The sequence below is a fragment of the Corylus avellana genome, chromosome 3 (genome assembly GCF_965113065.1).
Source record: "Corylus avellana chromosome 3, dhCorAvel1.hap1.2, whole genome shotgun sequence".
Classification (NCBI taxonomy): domain Eukaryota; kingdom Viridiplantae; phylum Streptophyta; class Magnoliopsida; order Fagales; family Betulaceae; genus Corylus; species Corylus avellana.
The window spans coordinates 4957235-4977723 of NC_142492.1; the positions used below are offsets into that span (position 1 = coordinate 4957235).

Consider the following 20489-nt stretch of genomic DNA (forward strand, 5'->3'; position numbering starts at 1 on the left):
CTCTAATGACCACACTGACATTGGGAAAAAAAAATTGAGTACCACTAGTGTATCTTCTACAATATGACCATACCTACTCCCATTTTGTATTGTTGACACCAAAGCATCAATGACCACCTTTGCATCACTTTCCAGGAAAATATTTTGGACACCCATAGCTTGACATATAAGGATACCCCAAAATACGTTGTCACCACTTCAACAGCACTTGGTTCCAAACAACCCTTCGAGAAACTCCTTGTTGCACAAACCCTTCCCTCTTCGTCCCGGACAGCAATGCCAATTCCAAGACCTCCTCCTTGTTGATCGAGAGTTGCGTTACAGTTAACTTTGAGCCAACCCTTTGTGGGTTTCCTTCATGCACCCTTCAGCCAAGTTGAGGAAATTTTCCCCCGAGCTTGCCATTTTCTGGAAGATCCTTAAACTTACACCCCACACATTCATGACCGAAGAGCATTCTCACAAAATGTGAACAGGTGTCTCAGCTTCTCTCCCACAGATGGGACACAATGGGTCTTTGATGATTTTTCTTCTAACTAAATTGTCTTTTATAGGTAAAAGGTTATTACAGGCCCTTCACATAAAATTCTTACCCACATTTTGAATATTCAACTCCCAAATCTCCTTCCACAAAGGACTTTTCCCCCACTCTTGCCGAACACCCAGCTTGAAAACTGTTTTCCTTTTCTTTTATCATGCGGTAAGCACTATTAACCGAAAAATGGCCCTTCACCGTCCCCCACCATATCTGAACATCAGGTTAGTTAGTAAGGCTAATGGGAATTTTTTGGATTACTTGTCGTTCTTCCTCACTAAACAGCTCCCGGAGTAAAGCCATTTTCCACCATTTTGTATCTGTGTCAATGAGGTCTCGCACACGGGATCGCTTGGGAGCCCCTGCTGAGGTGATTGTATCATAAAAGTGGACGGGAATATTGGCAATAATTTATCCCCCCCATATTTGCACACTCTCCCCATTTCCGACCCTCCAAATCAATTCCTCCTTCACAATGTTGCATGTTCTCAGTATACTCCTTCATGCAAAAGAGGGTTTATTCCATACTTGTGCCTCAAGAACTGTGGACCTCAGATAGTATTTCGATTTCATTATTCTTGCCGTGAGACTGTCAGGACATTCCCATAACCTCCAACATTACTTGGCCAAGAGAACTTTATTAAAACAATGGAGCGCTCTAAAGCCCATGCCTCCACTAGACATTTTTGAAGATGAGATAGACAACTCAAAAACCCAATGTTGTCACTCACATCAATACGACCTCATACTTGTTGAGAATAATTCTACTCTATTAGCCCACCGCATACATTATGAGCCTCAAAACTAATACCAGCCCACCAAAAGAATAATGTGCTACAACTCTCAACACTTATAGGACAAGTCAAAGTAGAAGACCTAATCCTATCCTATGAATAAGCTTATATACTAGATATAAACCCTAAACTCAATTACTGGGCATTTGGCATACTTTTATCTCAGAAATTGACTTAGGCATTGGAGGGAGACCCGCTAGCACCCCATCAGTGAGTTATCTAAATTGGTTATTGTCTTCCAGGAGCGCAAAGACTAAAGATCAATGACGTCTAAAAAAAAAAAAAAAAATTTGACGCCTCGAAAAACCACTAATCAAAAACTATTAGATCGAAAAACGTTCTAACAATATCCAATACCCAACACACATAAACCTATAAATCGTTTATAAAGGGTAGCTCAATCGGCTAGAAATCATACCTCATAAAGCGAAAATCACTAAATCGAATTATTTTTCCCCTTTTTTTATATTGTGTGGAGATGTTAAAAAAAAATTAATTAATTAATTAATAATAATAATAATATTTTTTTGAAAACCCCACAAATCGCCCATCATTTTGTCATTCCATAGTAATGCCCAACCGACCGCGACCATCCCTTGGCATGCTCAAATTCCCAAAAAAGCCCCGTGGATGCCACGTCAACTCCCACAAAGCTCTTAAATTAATCATTAAACAACTCCTAATCAATTCCTCCACCACCTAAATGACCAAGATTCACGATTATCTCAATACACATTGATTTCATCATATTCCATGCTCATTAGTTTTGGGTCAAGTCAACACTATATATATTTCATTCTATATTATTAAATCACAAATTAAATTATTTTATAAGTCTAAAATTATTAAAAAAAAAAAAACTAATGTGATTATTTAAATTAATATTTTAATACAGTCAATCATGATGAATAAGATTATTCCTTTTTTTAATGTAACTTCACACCAATCTTTTTTTTTTTTTTTTTAAAAAAAAAAATTAATAAAACTGTATATAAATAAATATGAAATCATAAAAGAATATCAAGAAATTCAATACTACAAAATATTTTGTACGTGGTGACATGACGTAGTGCTAATTTCTATGAATTAGATGTAAAGTACCCGACTTATGTTAATTAAAATTCCTATTATGATAATAGAATAAATATTTAAATAACATGTTAGATAAAAATGAACAAATAACAAACAAATTCAGAAAAAAAAAATTCAGGATAAAAATATTAGTTATTTGTTCTCAAGGAAATTTTAACCAAAATTTTTTTTTCTCCCCCAAAAAAAACATTGCAATGTGAATGAAAGTTTGGGAAATACATTGGAGAAATTAAAAGTTTGGAAATATTTTGTAAATAGGGTAAATGTATTTTTCTATCAGAAAATATTAAATATGAGACGTGGATTTTTCAGAGAGAGAGAGAGAGAGAGAACCGCGAAAGCTAATCCCGCAGAAGAAAGAGTATGTCAAACAAATTTCCTCACCGAAACCCTAGAATTTGATTACAAGATGAAAACCCAGTTCAGAAAAATCTAGGATTTTGAATTGGGTTTGAAATTTGGAGCCGATTGGCATAGAGGTAAGCCTTTTTAGTCTCAATCTCTGCCTCACATTATTGGATTTTTTCAGTTTTTGTTCAGGCAGTGATCCTTGAGCCTTCGATTATTTTGGATAGATTCGTAATTCTTAGAAGTTCTGGATTCTGATTCTTATTGGATCCCATTTTGGGATTTGCAAGTTATTTTTGATATAAACTTGAATTGTCCCGTTGGTCGGGTTTTTTTTTTTTTTTTTAATTGAATCACTAGTCTTTGAGATCGTATATCTTAAAGTTTAGTGGAAACTGAGAAGAGGGTCTGAGTTTTTGGGGTTGATTTCGTGTTGGGCTTGTGCATTGGGATTAAGGCTTGGGGAGTTTTAATTGCATTTTTTGAAATTTAGCATCGAGAAGGAATTGTGGGTTCAGTGAGTTTGGGTTTGATTTAAAGGTGGCTTGGTGCTTTTGAACGTATATTTGAAAAAGAATTGTGGGTTTGTGAATGTGAGGTCATACACTGGAGATTTATTGAATTGGTGGGCTAAACTTGGCGCTGATTGCGGCATTTTGGAAATCAGCTCTGGAAGACAATCTCGGGTTTTGTGCATGAGAGATATTTGTAGAGTAGAAAGGAGATGAATCCCAAGCTTGTGGGTTTGGAGGTACAATGACTGGAGGGTCATTGGGTTTACGTACGGGGAGTTATGGATCACTGCAACAACAGGTACAGAATGGCTTCTTGCCGGCTGCTCAGGCAACACCAATACTTGTGCGAAAGCCTACGAAGATGCTTTTTTCTAGTTCAAGAGAGAAGGAAAGGGTTCTCCTCTTAATTTGCCGATATGCCGGTCGGAGGAGGGTTGCAATGCTCCTCTTGGTTGTCCTTGCTCTTTTGGTTTTTGTGTTCGGTTCCTTTATGGTTAATAAAGGTTTGTTTTTCTATCCCCATTCCTTTTTTCTTGACAGTCATGTTATGCAGAACTGGAATTATTGTCACTGGTGATTATGCTTAGGCACTTATTAGTTCTAGTTCTCCCCAGTTTGTTGAAAATAAAGCAGGGAATACATACAACATAGTTGGGAGCCACTGTCATTTTTTTTTTAAAAAAAAAAATTCAGTTTATTGATACAAGATTATGACCTGATAGAGTTGACTTCTCTTCATCTTTTTATTGTGAAGTTGAAGCTGGATTATTTGAGGCATACTTGCTATTGTTATGACTAGTTAACCCTCTATTTTAGGATTGTCGTTGCACTAATTATTTACTTGTTTTTCTTGTTAGCTGCTCTACTTGAAAATCCCGTGTGCTTCATGTTTTTGTTTTTGAATGATGATGTACCAGAATCGAACAGCACTTCACATATCGGAAGCATGAATCCCTATCTGTCAAATCATCCTGTGTCTTCAAATCCATCAGGAGTAGAAGATAATCTTGGTGATAACAATTATTCTAGACAGATCTCTTTGCAAGAAAGCGATCAGAGTGGAGCCCCATCTACTCCCCCTCCTCCTCCTCCTCCTCCTCCTCCACCTCTTCCTCCTCCTCCTCCTCCTCCTACTACTACGACTACTGCTGCTGCAAGAGCTACAAATGTTACAGGGTCTTCCCTTTCATCAGGCCATCTGTGTGGAAAGTTTGTATTTCCTCCTCCACCACCAGCCAATAGTAAAAGGATTGGACCACGTCGTAAGTTTGAGTTTTTATTTGAAATATTATTATTAACATAATTTTCGCATCCACTCACTTGTAATTTTGATGTTAAAATAAGTCTTTAGCATCTTAACATGAATTTATCAACTACTGTCCACATCAATGTTTGTTTTGGTAAAATTCTGTTGATTTTATTCTTTCACATTTTCTTTTTCAGCATGCCCAGTATGTTACCTCCCTGTGGAGCAGGCTATAGCTAGTATGCCTAGCTCCCCATCAATATCACCGGTGCTTCGTAATTTGACATATGCTCATGATGATAATCCTATCAAAACTGAGACTCATGGAGGCTCTGACTTCGGTGGATATCCTTCTCTAAAGCAGAGGAATGACTCTTTTGATATAAAAGAGTCAATGGCGGTGCACTGTGGGTAGGTTTAGGTTTTGTTCTTTGGTTCATTTTACTTAGATGTCATCTTCATTGTCCACAATGGCCTGTAAGAAATTTTGGCTTTTTTATTTTTATTGTTTCATCTGAATGAATCTCATTTTCTGTCCTTTTTCTTCTGGTGCAAATTCTTTTTATCAGATTTGTTAAAGGAAGTAAACCTGGTTACCAGAGTGGATTTGATATCGATGAAGCTGACCTTATGGAGTTGGAGGAGTTCCATGATGTTATTGTTGCATCAGCCATATTTGGTACTTTTAGCATAAGACACTCTGTTAATACTTGCTTAATTTTATACATATGATTTGCTGTTCCTCATGATTGCTCCTTTGCTAGGAAACTATGACGTTATCCAACAGCCCAGGAACATTAGTGAAGCAGCAAGGAAAAATATTCCTTTTTATATGTTTATTGATGAAGAGACAGAAGCTTATATGAAGAATTCCAGTGTCTTGGACAGCAGTAAGAAGGTTGGGTTATGGAGAACTATTGTTGTTCATAATATTCCATACACTGATCCAAGACGTAACGGAAAGGTCTGTTTGCTTTATTTTTAGTAGATTTATTTCTTACTTTTGATTCTGCCATTTGTAGCTCACATCAATTATGTGTTTTTTTTATTTTTTTATTTTTATTTCCATTTTTCCTCTATGGAGGATATTATATTGTACCCACATTTGGAGATAGGTGATTGTGATATGAACGACTTCAATTAATCCATTTATAGTCAAGGGTAAAGTAGAAAATGCGGAAGTACACCTTTGTTTTCCATGTAATAGTTTTCATGTATCTTTATAAATGCACAAGCAGATGCATGCAATTTAGCGATCATTATATCTTTGTTTTGCCTTTACTTCGTAAATCTGAATATATTGACAGTGATAAAAGTGATTACCTATTTTGCAAATATTGATCAAAGTAGAGAGCTTGACTGAGATTAGTATTTTCCAGTCTGGATCGGATACAATGCATAGAAGCAAGTGCTTGGATAAGTTATTTCCAACATTGGACAATGATGTACTTTAAAGTAGAGAGATTGCCTGAGATATCTTATTATTGGTATTTTCTCATCTGGATCAGATACATAAATGCATGGAGGCAAATGACTTGTATGGTTATTTCAAGCTTGCCTCCTTTTTTCTGCGGTGGTATACATGCTCTCAGATGACGTGAACTTTGTTTTTGATGTTAGGTGGCCCAGCAATCTTTTATGGGAAAATTTTGTGATAAGGAAACTTATTTAAGTCCTTAAGTGTTAGATGTTGTTGACCCTGTATGCACTTGTGACAGATTCCAAAGCTTCTGTTGCATAGGATCTTCCCCAATGTCCGGTATTCTATATGGATTGATGGAAAGCTCCAGCTTGTTGTGGATCCATATCAAATTCTTGAGAGGTACATCCCATCTTCTATTTGTGTTAGCCTCTCATGCTCATGTTATGTGGAAGCTTGAAACATGGGTAGCTTAATATAAATCAAGGCTTGAGGCGAGATGTTTACATGAGGCTTTTTAAAATTTGAAATAATAATATAATAAAATTTTGTATCAAATATAGCATAATTTTATTTAAGAATGATTCTTCTCACTGTGTGAGATGCAAAATTACCAAGCAAATATTTGGAGTTAAATTTTGTTAATATATCATTTTAGCAAATATTATATTTAATTCATTTAATATTTCTTGTAACATAGTTGATTCTAAATAGGATTTTATTAATTTTAGGTTTAAAAAGCTTATCTTTTTTCTGAGGCAACCATTAAGGCTACTGTCAATAATATTCTATAACATACATTTGGAAAAGATTTTTTTATTTATTTATTTTATTTTATTTTTGTATGTAGTTCACTTATTTAATTGGAGTATTAATTTTTTTTTTTGCAGAACTTCTTTTAATTTTTTAATAATAAAAGCAAATCTAGATCATTAATATCGGAATACATGTCATGTTTTAGAAAGTTTTTTAGATTAAGACAACAATTTTCAAACTATCACCATCTATAAAATTAAATACGAAATCAAAGACATCCATATATTATAAATTTTTGAACCTCCTTTGTATTAAGAAATAGCTTAATCTACTATGGATATGAAATAATCACTACTAATATTTTAATGATTGCGTTGTCTCATAACCAATATTTTCATCAAGTTTTGTTATATGAATTATATATTTTCCATGAAATATAGGTTCTATTTTCATTTCAATTGTAATATCTTTAGATGAAATCACGGCAAATGTAAATCTATTATATTTATAATTTTTTAAATAAGGAATAAGATCTTTTAATCTATTTTCAACTAAAATCAATGGTGTGTGTGGAATCCCCAAAAAATATTATTACTTAATCAACTAGTTAAAAAAAAAAAGAGAAAAGGAAAGTAAAGTAATAGTAGATATGTAAAGAGAATATATGAGAGAATATGTAGATTTTGTGAATAAAGATAAATGGGAGATGAGTAAAGGGTGAGATGAGGGATTAATAGAGTGGGTGACTAGAAATCGTCAAAGAAAAGAGCAGAAAAAAGAATTTAAAAAAGGAGTAGAGTTAATACTCTTCGAGCATTCTTTGTAGCCTCACCAAAACTATTTTTTTGTTATTTTGGTGAGGCAATTTGGTGAAAGTGTCTAAAATCTTCAATTTTTAGCCTCTCCATTTTAACCCAAAATAAATGGTGAGTGAACAGTACTCACTATTATAGTGAGTACTATTTACTCACCAATTGAATAAAAAAAATAGTTTCTCTCCTCCTTTCTCTTTTATGTTTCTTCTCCTCTTTTAATAGTTAAAGAAATAATAAACAAATCTTTGAAAAAGAATATTTAAATGGAATAGCGAAAGTGAATTGCTAAAATAGTAAGACTGTTGAGGGTGCTTTAAAAAAATGAGTAGTTAAATAGAGAAAAATATACTTTTGATTATTTTGGTGAATAAAATTTAGTGAGGTTGCTAATAATACTCTTATGTTATGGCTCATAGAGAGGTAGATATTTAAAAATTGCTTTCTATAATTATATCATATTATAGGTTAAGTCAACTTTATAAAAAAAAGAAGTAATTTCTCAAATTGGAACCTTTTCTCTCTTCTTTGTAAATTAATTAACTTTTATTTTTTTCCATGTACCAATATATCATTAGTTAAAAAAGCTATTTTTAAGGGGCCTTAGGCAACCACCTTAATGGCCTCATCATCTAACCGACCCTGGCCTGAAGTAGTGTTAGTATACAGATGATTTCTATTACCAAACAATGATTTATCTACTTTTCTTGATGTTGTGCTTCTCTAAGTAGACAATTGCCAGGAATGAGGGGTACTCAAATCCCTTTGCTTCCAAAATTATGACCCGAGCTGACCTGATCAGTCGGCTTCCAATTGGGGTTGGCTTGGGGTTTGGAATCCATTTTAGATTTCCGATTGATGTTGGGTTGGAAGTTGGAATAGGATTGTCAGGAGAAGAAGAAAGAAGAAGAATACACTGGAACACACTCACTCTCTCTCTCTAGTGGCCACCAATTTCCAAACCGACTTCTGCCCCAACGTTGTCAGGGTTGGCTTGGCTCGGAAGATTGGGGTTGCAGATCAGCTTTGGAAGCCAAAATCAACTTCCGACTTGATGACGGTCAGAAGTCGGAACTGGCATCCCGACCCTGATCTAGCCAGTGCCTAGCCGCACCAGGAATTGTCATCAATATTCTTTCGTACTGTGGCAGACCTTAGTTTTGTTTGCATATGTCTTGCTGTATGTCATCAATTATATATAATTTTTGAGCTTAGGAAGATCTCTCCTGTATTATGCAGGGTAAGACATCAGAGACTTGGCAACATATTTATGTTTCCAAGAATGTTCATTGACCCAAGGGGCATAATTGCATATTTACCTGTTCACTAGTTTTATTTTGCTTCAACATTTATAATTTCGATATATTACATTTTGAGATCTTTTTGTATGGGTAAATTGTAACCGTCAATAATGGTAACTGATGCAAGTTGGTAAATTGTAACCGTCAATAATGGTAACTGATGCAAGTTATCTAATTGTATATCCTCTTGATTACCTGCTTTATTTTTAAGCATCTGTGGCATTGATGTTCATACAATGGGAGGCAGGGACATGATTATCTGAACTTTTCAGGAAATGATATAATTATTTTTTTAACATAGATGGTTCAATTCCTAAATACATTGTTCAGGTTCTTGTGGCGCGAAAATGCTAATCTTGCCATCTCAAGACACTATAAACGCTTTGATGTGTATGACGAGGCTGAAGCTAACAAAGCTGCTGGGAAATACGACAACGCCTCCATTGATTACCAGATTGAGTTTTATAGAAGGGAGGGTTTAACACCATATTCTTTGGCTAAGCTTCCTATAACTAGTGGTAGGTGCATGATTCATGCATACATGTTTGCAACATTTATACATATTTGTGCAGTTAGGTCTGTTATGTTTATGTTTGCATATGTTGGCTGTATGTATTTCTCAAAATTAAGTATATTGCTTTATGAATGAGTTCTGCAGATGTGCCTGAAGGTTGTGTCATCGTAAAGGAGCACACTCCCATCACAAATCTATTTACCTGTCTATGGTTCAATGAAGTTGATCGTTTTACTCCCAGGGATCAGTTAAGCTTTTCCACAGTGAGGGACAAAATGATGTCAAAAGTTAGTTGGAACATCAATATGTTTTTGGACTGCGAAAGGCGTAACTTTGTGATACAGGTTAGTGTTTGCATTTTGTCATATATATATATATATATATATATTCCGAGCATCTAACTGTAAATATTATTTTTGTTTGTTTTCTAACAGAAGCCTATTTTAACCTAAGATGTAATTCTAGTTTACTCGGATAAAGAGTCGGACAGCCTGTTAACACATTGACCTGTTCCACTTTTCTTCAAGTGGCTTAGTTTGCATGAGAACATGCCATTAGGTCACTCAATTTTTTTCATTTTTTCCCCTTTCCTTCCCTAGAGAATGCTAGTCCTATATGTTTTCTTCCGCGGTTTCCAATCAATGGGGAGTCAAATGCCTCTTATAGGGCAAGGGCTTCTTGCATATAGAAGATGCGGTTGGGTCCTATATGAAGGGAGTCTAGTGAAAAATATTTGTCAGGGTGGAGAAGGTTTTCTTTACCCCTTCTATATTTTATATAATTTGAGCCATTCTTTTGGATTTTTAGCATTTGAAGGTTAAGTATCTATCTCCAGGAGTGCATCCATTGGAGGAATTTGTCTTCCCCAGAAGATGGTGGGAAGGTTGAAAGGTCTTTTATTGCAACCTAGTGTCTGTAAAAACATGTTAACAACATTTGAATAACAAAATAGGCCTGTTTAATATTCTATGTGAAGTGCAGAAAACTGGGATGTCAAATGGCTCGGTGAACACTTTGCATCTGTCTTGTTTTCTTTCTTGAGAGAGCGTATTTTCAATATATGTATGAATAAGAAGTCTCTTTGTCTTGTAAAAAAAGATATGCCACAGATTTTTATTTTATTTTTTTGGTATATGCTCAGTCTGAATTTTTTGATATACAGGCATACCATAGAGATTTATTGGAGCAGTTGTCTCCTCCAGTAACTCCAGTTGCTCCGATAATCCGTTATCCGCCTGCTTTGCCCAGTAATAATCCAAGTGTAAAGTCTCCTGTGAAGAAGAGTAACAGGCGAAGAGGAGATAAGAAATCCGGTCAGAAGCGTCATCGTAAAGTTGTTGCGGGTAGTAGAGACAACAATCCATTCTAGTTCCATTTTTCATATTTCCTTTTTTTTTTTTTTTTTTGGCTAAAGAAAATGTGATCTTTTTGTTTTTCCTTTTCTTTTTCTTTGATTCAAATTATACATCATGGGTTAGGAAAATGTGGTTAGATGCATGCAGGATATGGTCCGAAGGACAAAAAAAGTCTCAAATTTTTGTTGCAAAAGATGTTGATAACTATCCATTTTTGTTGTAAATACCTTATTCTCCAAATAAGTTTCATACAAGTTGCTGCCCTTTTCTCACGTCTTTCACACTTGTTTTCCCAGAGGTGAAATGCTATTGTTTCCAAGATTCACCTCTTTTATCAGTCTTCATTTTCTATTCTGGATACATATGCCCTTGCCCTATTGTATATCTTTGACCATGGGGGAGATTTCGGTCTTTTGAAACAAAAGTTGTGTATATAGTGTCACGTCATTTAAAAATTTTAAATAACGTGACACAACGTGGGTACCTCTAACATGTGTGCGCTTTGCGCCTTTTTTTTTTTTTTTTTTTTTTTTCCTTTCTTAAAAAAAAAGCTTGTTTTATTTTTTATTATCTTTTACTGTCATTCTCAAAAGAAGAACCATCCATCCCTAACAGCTGTAGGGTAGACTTCACAATGATGGTGTCCTCTTTAGAGATCTCAATTTGTAGCATATAATAATAATAATAAGATATAGGTTGTAAGATCGTTGTCAATTGTCACTGGTTTGGTGTACAGACCAAAACAATACAGCTAGTATATATGATAAACTATCCCATTATTGCTTTGCGTCCATCGATTACAGATCAAAGGATATCAAACCAATTTTAAAATTAAAAGAAAAGATAAAAAAGTAATATTTGAAAAGTTCAAAGCAAATCTGAATTTGGAAAAGATCTTTTCAATTAGAGGATAAGTCTCAACACAGGATCGCATTTGTTTTTAGCTTTCTTTGTCTCCTTCCAATGTGCACTTTAAGAAGAAAATATCATCAAATGGACGGACTCTCAGCAGATTTTGTTGACAATCTAGTTTGCAATTTCATGTCAAAGATATTATAAAAGACAATCTAATTTGCAATTTCATGTCAAAGATTTTATAAAAAGTCCAAACATATGTCTAATAATTTTGCTGTTCGAATTGTTAGGAAGAATTTTTATAAAGCCCACTTACTCAAGTAAATTAAAAACTCACATTTTTTGTTCGAATTGCCAACAAATTGTTAGAGATTGGGATAAAAAGTCTCATGCAATGAATGAATTAAAATGGAGATATGAAGTCTATAGGTGGCAGCAAAAAAGCAAGCTTTCATTCCATTGAAGAATCAACCATATGCCCTCAATTGAAGACATGAAAGAACTTTTTGGTAGCAAAAGTTATTGAAGAAACCAATAATATTCAAGATCACCGCAATGCTTTAACAAGGACTTCACTCACACAGGCAATATAATATCAAATGGGCCTACTATGATTCCAAAAACCAACATCGTTTTTTTTTTAAAAGCCAATAAATAATAATGTAGACCCATGAGAACATGACCCACATATGTTCAGTTGCTTTGCAGGACAAGCAAGGAAGTCACCAGAAAAGCATATGGCATTTTCAGCATGGGTTGGAGGGTATGGAGGAGGGAGCAATCTCTATGACATTTTAAGGCATTAATCTCCGGCTCACCCATATGGGACCATCCCACAATTTCCCACCTTTCTATGTCCCGAAAGGGCCAAAACCCCAATAAATATATAATATCTTCCAAATATACCTATTGACGTCGTTGACGTAACACTTTCTGCTCTCGCTCTCTCTTCTCGTCGTCCTCAAGAAAAACTCCCACTTGTAAGAAACCCTTTTCCGTTTCATCTCCCTTTTGGTTCAGGGTTAGGGTTCTGGATCAAAGGTTTTCTTTTTCATTTCTCTGTCTCTCCGTAGATATTTTGTTACTGTTTTTTTTTTTTGGGGGGGGGGCGGGGGGGTTTCTTTGTGTAGGTTTTTTAGTTTCAGTCCTGGTTCTTTTGGGGTTCATTTGGGTTTCTAGAAGTGATCAAGTGAAACCTAGGATTGGGTTCTGGTCAATATATCGTATCTGGGTTTCCTAGAATTTTAAAATGGGATTCATGGGCAAGGATTGATTTTGATCAAAGGTTGCAGCTTTCTGTACTATGATGCATCATAGTAAAGAATTGGGTTTTTGGTTTATCTGCTTGTGTTTAATATTGTAAATTGAAAGTTATAGTTCGAAAGGACTTTGTTGTTGCTTTTGAGGTATCTTTGAATTTAGATTAGAGCTAAGTTTATTAAAGGGGAAGAAGATTCAATTGAACTCTGATCAATGGGATCACCGGGGTTTTTTATTATATGTGTTCTCCATTCTCTTATAGCTCTGACTTGTGGAGTTTTAATGATGTTTTACTCCAATGAGGTCTCTGTGTTTGGCCATGGCCCGGAGACCGCAAGTAAGCTTCAAGGATCCACGCTCCATGATCAGTTACTGATCAGAACTTCCGATTCCTTCTCGGGTTTGCTTTTATTTGCAATTGGGTTTCTTTTGTTCATGGTGGCTTTTGTTAAGGACAGGGAGTTCCAGAGTTTCTTTGCCAAGGGATGTGTGCTTGTTCACATTTCCATGGCAGTTTGGAGAGTGTACTTTGAGTGGAAGGTTGAGGATCTTGCTCGTGATTTGCCGAGGCAAGTTGTTGGGGATATTGCATTGGCGCTCTCTTGGGTGTTCTTTCTTGTGTACTCATGGAGAGAGAAGTATGATTAACTTTCCAATCACTTTGTTATGAAATGAGAGAATTCAAATTTGGGTGCACATTTGTCATTAATGGAGCTGTGGTTTGCTCCCTCTCCTGCTTGATTATGCATTAGGAGACATAATTGAATGAGGTTGGGCTGGACTTGATCTTGAAAACTCTGGTTTTCCCCAACTGGGGGTCTATTGGTTTTCTGTGCGGCCAAGTTGCAGAGGGGGCACGTTGGAGTCTGAGAAAATTAAAGACAGCACAGATTGAATTCTGGGTAATCTGTTGCTTAAACGTTGGTTAGGTTCTGATTATGCTTGAATTCTAAGGAAGTGAAATGGGATCTGGGGCTGGCATGTTTGTTCAAATTTCTTTGAGGATCTTTTTTTTTGGTAAGTAATTTGCCTATGCCTTGTTTAGGTTCTGATTATGCTTGAATTCCAAGTAAGCGAAATGGGATCTGGGGCTGGCATGTTTGTTCAAGTTTCTTTGAGGCTCAATTTTTTTTTTTTTTTTTGTGTTTAATAAGTAATTCACTTCAGCCTTGTTTAGGTTTTGATTATGCTTGAATTCTAAGAAAGTGAAATGGGATATGGGGCTGCATGTTTGCTCATGTTTCCTTTGAGGATCTTAGAAATGCTTTCCTTTCTGCTTTTGCTCCAGTCATGTAATTGTGCCACTGTTGGCTTCATGTAATGAAAGATTGCTTGTAAATCTCTCCACATTGGCCATGATTTATTCAACAATGAGAAGTGGAGAAATGCTAGTAACTATTCTTTTATTCTCCCTAAAGTTGACGCTTTTTTAAAATTTCACAATATTTTAAAATTCACATTCACTTTGAAAGATAAAAGAATGGTATCTAGCTATCATTACTTGTGAGAAATGCTTAATTCCAGTTGTAATTATACCTTTGGAGCTAAAATTAGCTGCTTCTGTCAAGTTAGCATCTTTATATGATTCCCACCTACCTCAAATGTAATTTTCATAACCGAGTGTTAAAATTTTAAAGCAGATTAACAAGTTTTATTGATTAAAGCTAGTGCAGGACCAATTCCTTTACCACTGATATGACATTGCTTTGCTGTCTAGTCAGTGAAATTGTGGTGCATATATAAGAACCTTTTTACAACAGCTGGAGCCATGAATGGAGTTTGTCATTCAAATAAACCCAATGAAGAATATTGATTTCTGCCTTTTGAGTGTACTGAATTAACTGAGACCGAAAAGGAAAATGGCATAGACCAAATCCTCCTCATTTTCTTCATCTCTCTGCAGCCAAATTCTAGGCTATAATCAAGAATCACCCTTTATTGTTTGTCAGTCATACAACAACTTCATACATTAATGTAATTCAATTTTTGTAAATATTGGATCGACATAGTAAGTGATATAATGTGACGGTTAAAATTTTAATGGCCGACGTGATAAGTAACATGTAAACTGTGATGTCAATTTATAAGAAATCTATAATAAGTACTTCTTGCATCACTTTAAGAGTCTGTTTGGGAATGCGATTTTAAAAAGTGCGATTTTAAAAATTGTCTTTTTAAAATTGTTACTTTTTAAAATCTCACAAGCATTTGGTAAAATATGTTAAGATTGCACAAGATTTTTTTACGATTTTAAAATTTGCGTTTTTAAAATCACAATTTCAAACACTCAAAAATTGCAATTTGGTTTAAAAACGCATTCACAAACGGGCTCTAAGTCTGTCTCTAGTATTAACAATTTCGTTCGCAAAATATATTGAGCTAATGAAAACAAATTCCTATACTGATACATAAAAATTTCATTCAATAATCCCAAATTTAATGGCACATTGAATGAAAATGACCTACTTTAAAACAAATTTTTGGATAATTTTGTATGTATAACAAGTATAATTTATTTTGGTAATCTTTTGATATTGTACGTGTCTAGATAGGCCTAGAAATTCCCACCTAACATGAACTCGGCCCACTTCGGGCCCAACAACTTTTCAACCCAAAAAGCGACGACAACTCATTTCTTTCCCCATCGTCGCTCGTACTAAAACCCGGCGATTCTTGTGCGCTTAAGCCCCAACTTTCTACAACGCCAACGAACAGTTCCTGGGTTTTTCTTTCCCCTATTCAACGGTCAGCTTTTCTGTCCCTCATTCGCTTTCTTTGGCCTATGCAGATTTCTAATTCGTATTTATGTATATAAGCAAATGGCTGCAAACGATGCCTTGCTTTGTGTTTGTGTTTTAGTTTTGCAGCTATTACAGGAATATATGTGGAGTTTGGGTGTTTGCTGCATAGATTTTTGGTTTCTGATGCTTGTTTTGTTTGTCTTCATATTCTTGTTTGGTTGCTTTGAGGAGCTTTTTGATGCTCTGCATGTGGGAGTGATTGGGAAGTTGAATCAAATCTTGCCCATTACCTGTTTGATGATAAGCCCACACGGGTTCACGCCTCTTTAATTTTTGGACTTATCCAAGGCCTTGTTTGCCTATGGAAAATTAGCAGTGCTCCTAGATTTTTTTTGGTTGGTAAACCCTCACAACAGGTTATCTCAAAGAATTTCATTCTGTTTTCTTGTTTTGTTTCACTGTAGATTGGATGTGCTTTTTTCAGAACGTTAAAGAAAATAATATATGTTTCTTACAATTTTTTGGGCATGTGGGCCAGTAAGGAACAAAGTAAAATGAGGGTGATGGGTAAGAAATCATCAAAGAAAAGTTAAAAATGGAAATGGTATTAAAAGAACTGGTGATGTTAATGCCAAAACGCTACCATACTGGCATGGTGCTGAAATATTTCAGTAAGGCTTTCTTTAGGTTTTAGTTTTCTTCAGTTAAGTATGCAAGCTCAGGAAATAGCTGGGGCCATTGTCATGAACTTGGGTGAAATGTTTTTCAACATTGGTTTAGTCCTTTCTACTACTGAATGCTGCTTAACAAAGTTAAGGCTGATTTAAGATTTTAAACTCAAGTAGTCTGGATTTAGGCTTATGTAAGTGGAGTTTGCTCAATATGAATGAAATAGGATGATGCCACTAAGGCTGCTTGCCTATTCTTAAAACCTAATAATCATCAGTGCCAACAATCTGATGAACAGATCTAACATCAATGCTTGGGTCCTTCAAACAAAAAAAAAAAATTATGTAGTCATTAGGGAATGAGTAATAGGCCTTTGCATTACATAATGTGTATTGGAGTTGTAAATGTGATAAATTCAATTTATTTGTTGAGAGTTGCTTTATATTCTCTTTGTCACCGGTTGTAGGATTCTTTTTGGGTGATATTGGAAAATTTTATTTCTAACTGAAATGGAACAAGAACATACCATTTTGATTTTTTTGGTTTACATTTTGTAATTTTGTTATTTAAGTAATACTATTTTCTCATTTGTCTGTGAGGCAATCTTTTTGTTAAAAAAAAAAAATTGGTGTATGGACCTAAATAATTACCTTTGTTGTTTTATGCTTTTGAGCTGTATCCAAGTGAATACTAAATGGGTCATGATTCTTTTTCTTCTCTTTCCCTTTTGTTTTGTCCCATGTAGTTTATCTTCAGTATATTTTTTGCCAAGCTTCCAATCTCTTATCCAAATTTCAGTTGTAAGATGCACCTCTTAAATAAGATTTCTTGCACTTGCTTCGACAAAGTTGATTATTTTATGTTTTGCGCTGTGTCAACTTGATTTTTAAGACATCAATTGGCGAACATAAATGGCAAATAAGAGACAATTAATCTATGTTTGATCTAGGGTCCATATCTTGCTAAAGTTCTTCATGTATAAAGTAAAAGCTCCCTTTCATAGTCTTGATGAGGAAGATCACTAAGAAATTATTGCTTCTCGTCTTCTTCTGTTACTTTACTGGCACTGGAGAAACAGAATGAAAACTGGATTTAAAAGCTATTCTAAATATCCATGTCATATGTAGTAGTTGCATTTTTTTTTCCTCTTTTATCTTTTGCTCTGCTCTGAATTGATGTTTACTCTTCAAATTTTGTTCTCTTGCTTCATTTCAGTATTTTATTCTTCAAGGGTCTGTGAGAATGGGTGAGCTGTCCATAGATAATACTTCCTCTGCCTTAGGTTCGCCAACTTCACAGCAAAACCAAGGGTCATCTGTTAAAACTAGTCCAGAGTCCAAGCCAAAGAAGAAGATCTGCTGTGCTTGCCCTGATACTAAGAAGCTGAGAGATGAGTGCATCGTGCAGCACGGTGAAGAAGCTTGTGCCAAATGGATTGAGGCTCATCGAACGTGTCTTCGTGCAGAGGGCTTCAATGTTTGAGGTTTAAAGAGATAGTTGAGTTGATTATATGAAGACGAAAACAAGTTTAAAGTGCAAACTACTAATTTTTGGATTACACATACCACATGATTTTAGAAAATTTGGAATAAAGTGAGAACAGGCAGCTTCTCTTTACCGTTGGATGCATCGGCACCCACAAGCTCATTACTTGTATTTTGTTGATAGAAACCGAAAGTAGCCAAAATACATATAGGAGTGAGGATCTACTCCATTGGTATTGGTGTTTGTCTTATCTATTTATTAATGGATTTTCACATGTTTTTCTTGTTGACTTAATAAGCAGAGGGATGCTCTGACCCAATAATTATTGCAAATTTTCTTGATTTTTAATTCCTTTCCAGTTACTACCAAGCATGGTATATGGTTTGTCATTGGCAAAGTTAGTATTTTTTGGAAGCAATTCAATAGAAAATTGTTTCCGATGGTAATCATGCTAGTGTTCACAGCCCATATGCTATCCATATTCCATGGATTTGACTTTTTTTTTTTTGGGGGGGGCAGACCGCTATTTAATGCATGCTGGATTGCTTATCTAACAATTACATTTGAGAGAACATAATTAACTACACAAACTTCCCAGAAAAATATAAGTGGATCATATTTTGGATGTTTTTTTGAGAAGTAATTTAGAAATAGTCATGAGGATGGCTGGATTAGGATGGATTTCTTGCAACCACTCAAAACCCAAGGCAAGCAGCACCAGCTTTTCAAGGAATTATTCCTTTGGTCTATATTAAAGTAAAATCTGATGATCAATTTATCTCCAAGTTCTAAGGATTTTCTCCTAGTGAGATTATAAAACTTATTCATGAGGCCCGTGGCCCACCTCACCAAGCTCTATCGTTGATTTCTCAACCTTTTTGTTGTCATTCATTTTTAATACTTACCAAAATCTTTTGATTATTTCTTTGATTTAACATTTTGTCTGCTTTCTTTTTTGAGCACCATATTATTCTGAGATGTCACCGTGTAGAAAGGTCAAGAAAATGCTGCCTTCAAACAGAGGGCGGGCAAGTGATCTTCATAAGAACTCTGTTATATTTGTTGCTCCAATCGTTAACAATCCGAATAACAGAATTGCTGGAGATTTCGATCCAGAAAGAGTTGTCTTTTAAGTTTAATGCCTTTGTTCTTGTATATAGAGGAAATAATTAGAAAGGAAATAGCTAGGAGCAGAGCATATATATATAAATATATCACAACTCCATTTAACAACACAAGGCCACAGAGATGGCCGTTACATGACTATGAAAGCTGAAAACAGACACGTACACATGACTTGACTGACACACAAACAAAGAAGAAAGAAGAAAGCACAAAGCAGTGTGATGAAAGACACATATTCATCACAACCACATTATTAATGAGGCACATGATGATCCCACATACATGCCCATCACTATTGTATTGTATATATATATGTGTGCTTATTAATGGCCACAGGTGCAGTTTGTGCAGGCGCAGCTAGCACCGCACTTGCACTTCCCATCGTGCTCTGCTGCTGAAGCATCCATCACCACAGTGTTGATGTTGCTGCAAAACAAGACACCCATCAATTTATGTATCAAAGCAAAAAAAATCCCATGCAAATACATAAATTTGAAGTCCTTTTTACCTCTTCTCAGTCTCCACTATGACAAGGCCATAGCTGCTTCCCTTCTTCCTGTGATTCCATCCAAGTTCATGTTATTTTTTTGACTCAAACATAAACATATTTATAAGAAGAACTACACATGCATGCATAAGTAGTGTAATGGAAAGAAGAACTTACACGCACTGGCTCTTGTCAGCGCAGTCACAGTTGCCGCACTTGTCCGACATGGTTGATTGAGCAAAAGAGTGTTGGAAAAGTGAAATGCAGAGAGGGGATTGTTGAGGTTTGTGTATGAATTTGCTGCTTATATGATCTGCATAAATGGGTGCTGTATTTATAGAGGGACTGGGAGGAATGGGTGATTGGCTTGTATTTAGGGCCCACTAGGCATGAGAGGAGCACACGCCTCCCAAGAAGCATCCGAAGGAATCTTAATAATGGAGGGGCTGGCACTCCATCTCCATCCTCCTCTCATGTCAACTTCATTTCTTTTCTAGAGGAGATTATATGCAGATTGATTTATATGTATCTTCTTCCTGAAGATGGAAGCCCCCACGCTCACGTTTGGGCGTGTGGTACACGCTACAATTGGTGTCATTAGTGCTCTATTCAGGTCTATGATATTAGGACAATACAAAGCAATGGCCTTCTTCAATTTCCTTTTTTTCTATCTGCTTTTGGGTGAAAAAGAGATTTCACTCCCCACTGGCAAGTAATGAAAACTCTAAGCCATACAATACACTAGTTGGCTTTGGCTTTGGCTTATGTTATATCACTCACCATCTTAAAAGCTTAATAGAAAGAGGTGAATTTGGCTGAAGATGAACTTATAAAATCAAAAATAGTCCCAAAATCATTTGATCCGATAGTTGCAAATTGTAACCATCAAATCATATTCCCGAGGCTCTTAGATTTTTGTATAGGGTCATGATGATGCATCAGTTCTGCTGATCAAGTCTTAATCTTTGGAAGTGAGGAGAATTTCTTACAAACAAGTTAACATATTCGTATCTAGCTGAAGTGAGACATTTTTGTTCCCCCAATTCAAAATTTTGAATCGACTTTAAAACATGAAACTTCTTCAATTAAAGAGGAATGTTAGGTTTACAAACAAATTTTATAAAAAAAATTTTACAAACTGATGTGGCACAATATGATTAGGTTTTTCAAAATTTGAAA

General features: G+C 35.4%; 4 protein-coding genes across 6 annotated transcripts; 3 read left to right on the plus strand and 1 right to left on the minus strand.

The window, feature by feature from the left end:
• The first annotated feature begins 2723 nt into the window (after positions 1-2723).
• LOC132175466 (tRNA (met) cytidine acetyltransferase, putative (DUF616)) lies at positions 2724-10951 on the plus strand. Of its 2 annotated transcripts, XM_059587419.2 has the most exons (10): positions 2724-2900; positions 3437-3787; positions 4142-4546; positions 4728-4941; positions 5100-5209; positions 5295-5494; positions 6249-6352; positions 9150-9337; positions 9478-9677; positions 10496-10951. In XM_059587419.2, exons 2-10 carry the CDS (start codon positions 3526-3528, stop codon positions 10700-10702), a joined length of 1890 nt encoding a protein of 629 aa, XP_059443402.2. In that variant the 5' UTR covers positions 2724-2900; positions 3437-3525; the 3' UTR covers positions 10703-10951. The 2 variants fall into 2 exon arrangements, with proteins under 2 accessions (XP_059443402.2, XP_059443404.2); XM_059587421.2 differs by having other exon boundaries at positions 2724-3787; positions 4202-4546.
• A 1279-nt stretch (positions 10952-12230) lies between these two features.
• LOC148586712 (cytochrome c oxidase copper chaperone 1-like) lies at positions 12231-18046 on the plus strand. 2 transcript variants are annotated; one of them, XM_088514771.1, is made up of 2 exons: positions 12231-12523; positions 17429-18046. In XM_088514771.1, the coding sequence occupies exon 2, from the start codon at positions 17456-17458 to the stop codon at positions 17693-17695; it is 240 nt and encodes a 79-aa protein (XP_088370897.1). In that variant the 5' UTR covers positions 12231-12523; positions 17429-17455; the 3' UTR covers positions 17696-18046. The 2 variants fall into 2 exon arrangements, with proteins under 2 accessions (XP_088370897.1, XP_088370896.1); XM_088514770.1 differs by lacking the exon at positions 12231-12523 and adding an exon at positions 15379-15548.
• Positions 12519-14198, plus strand: LOC148586713 (uncharacterized). The gene has a single exon (XM_088514769.1). It carries the CDS (start codon positions 13017-13019, stop codon positions 13449-13451), a length of 435 nt encoding a protein of 144 aa, XP_088370895.1. The 5' UTR covers positions 12519-13016; the 3' UTR covers positions 13452-14198.
• Positions 18047-18898: 852 nt separating the features above from the next.
• MT3 (metallothionein 3) lies at positions 18899-19626 on the minus strand. The gene is made up of 3 exons (XM_088514772.1): positions 19488-19626; positions 19332-19379; positions 18899-19249 (listed from the first exon to the last, which is right to left on the minus strand). Exons 1-3 carry the CDS (start codon positions 19535-19537, stop codon positions 19147-19149), a joined length of 201 nt encoding a protein of 66 aa, XP_088370898.1. The 5' UTR covers positions 19538-19626; the 3' UTR covers positions 18899-19146.
• Positions 19627-20489: the final 863 nt, after the last annotated feature.

Bases quoted from the DNA above. Each gene is read 5' to 3' on its own strand.
- MT3 (XM_088514772.1), bottom strand. From the start codon at position 19,537: ATGTCGGACAAGTGCGGCAACTGTGACTGCGCTGACAAGAGCCAGTGC. The intron at 19,380-19,487 runs GTAAGTTCTTCT...ATGGAATCACAG, and splicing joins GCTGACAAGAGCCAGTGCGT to GAAGAAGGGAAGCAGCTATG. The intron at 19,250-19,331 runs GTAAAAAGGACT...CTTGTTTTGCAG, and splicing joins ATAGTGGAGACTGAGAAGAG to CAACATCAACACTGTGGTGA.
- LOC148586712 (XM_088514771.1), top strand. From the start codon at position 17,456: ATGGGTGAGCTGTCCATAGATAATACTTCCTCTGCCTTAGGTTCGCCA.
- LOC132175466 (XM_059587419.2), top strand. From the start codon at position 3,526: ATGACTGGAGGGTCATTGGGTTTACGTACGGGGAGTTATGGATCACTG. The intron at 5,210-5,294 runs GTACTTTTAGCA...CTCCTTTGCTAG, and splicing joins TGTTGCATCAGCCATATTTG to GAAACTATGACGTTATCCAA. The intron at 9,678-10,495 runs GTTAGTGTTTGC...TTTGATATACAG, and splicing joins GGCGTAACTTTGTGATACAG to GCATACCATAGAGATTTATT.
- LOC148586713 (XM_088514769.1), top strand. From the start codon at position 13,017: ATGGGATCACCGGGGTTTTTTATTATATGTGTTCTCCATTCTCTTATA.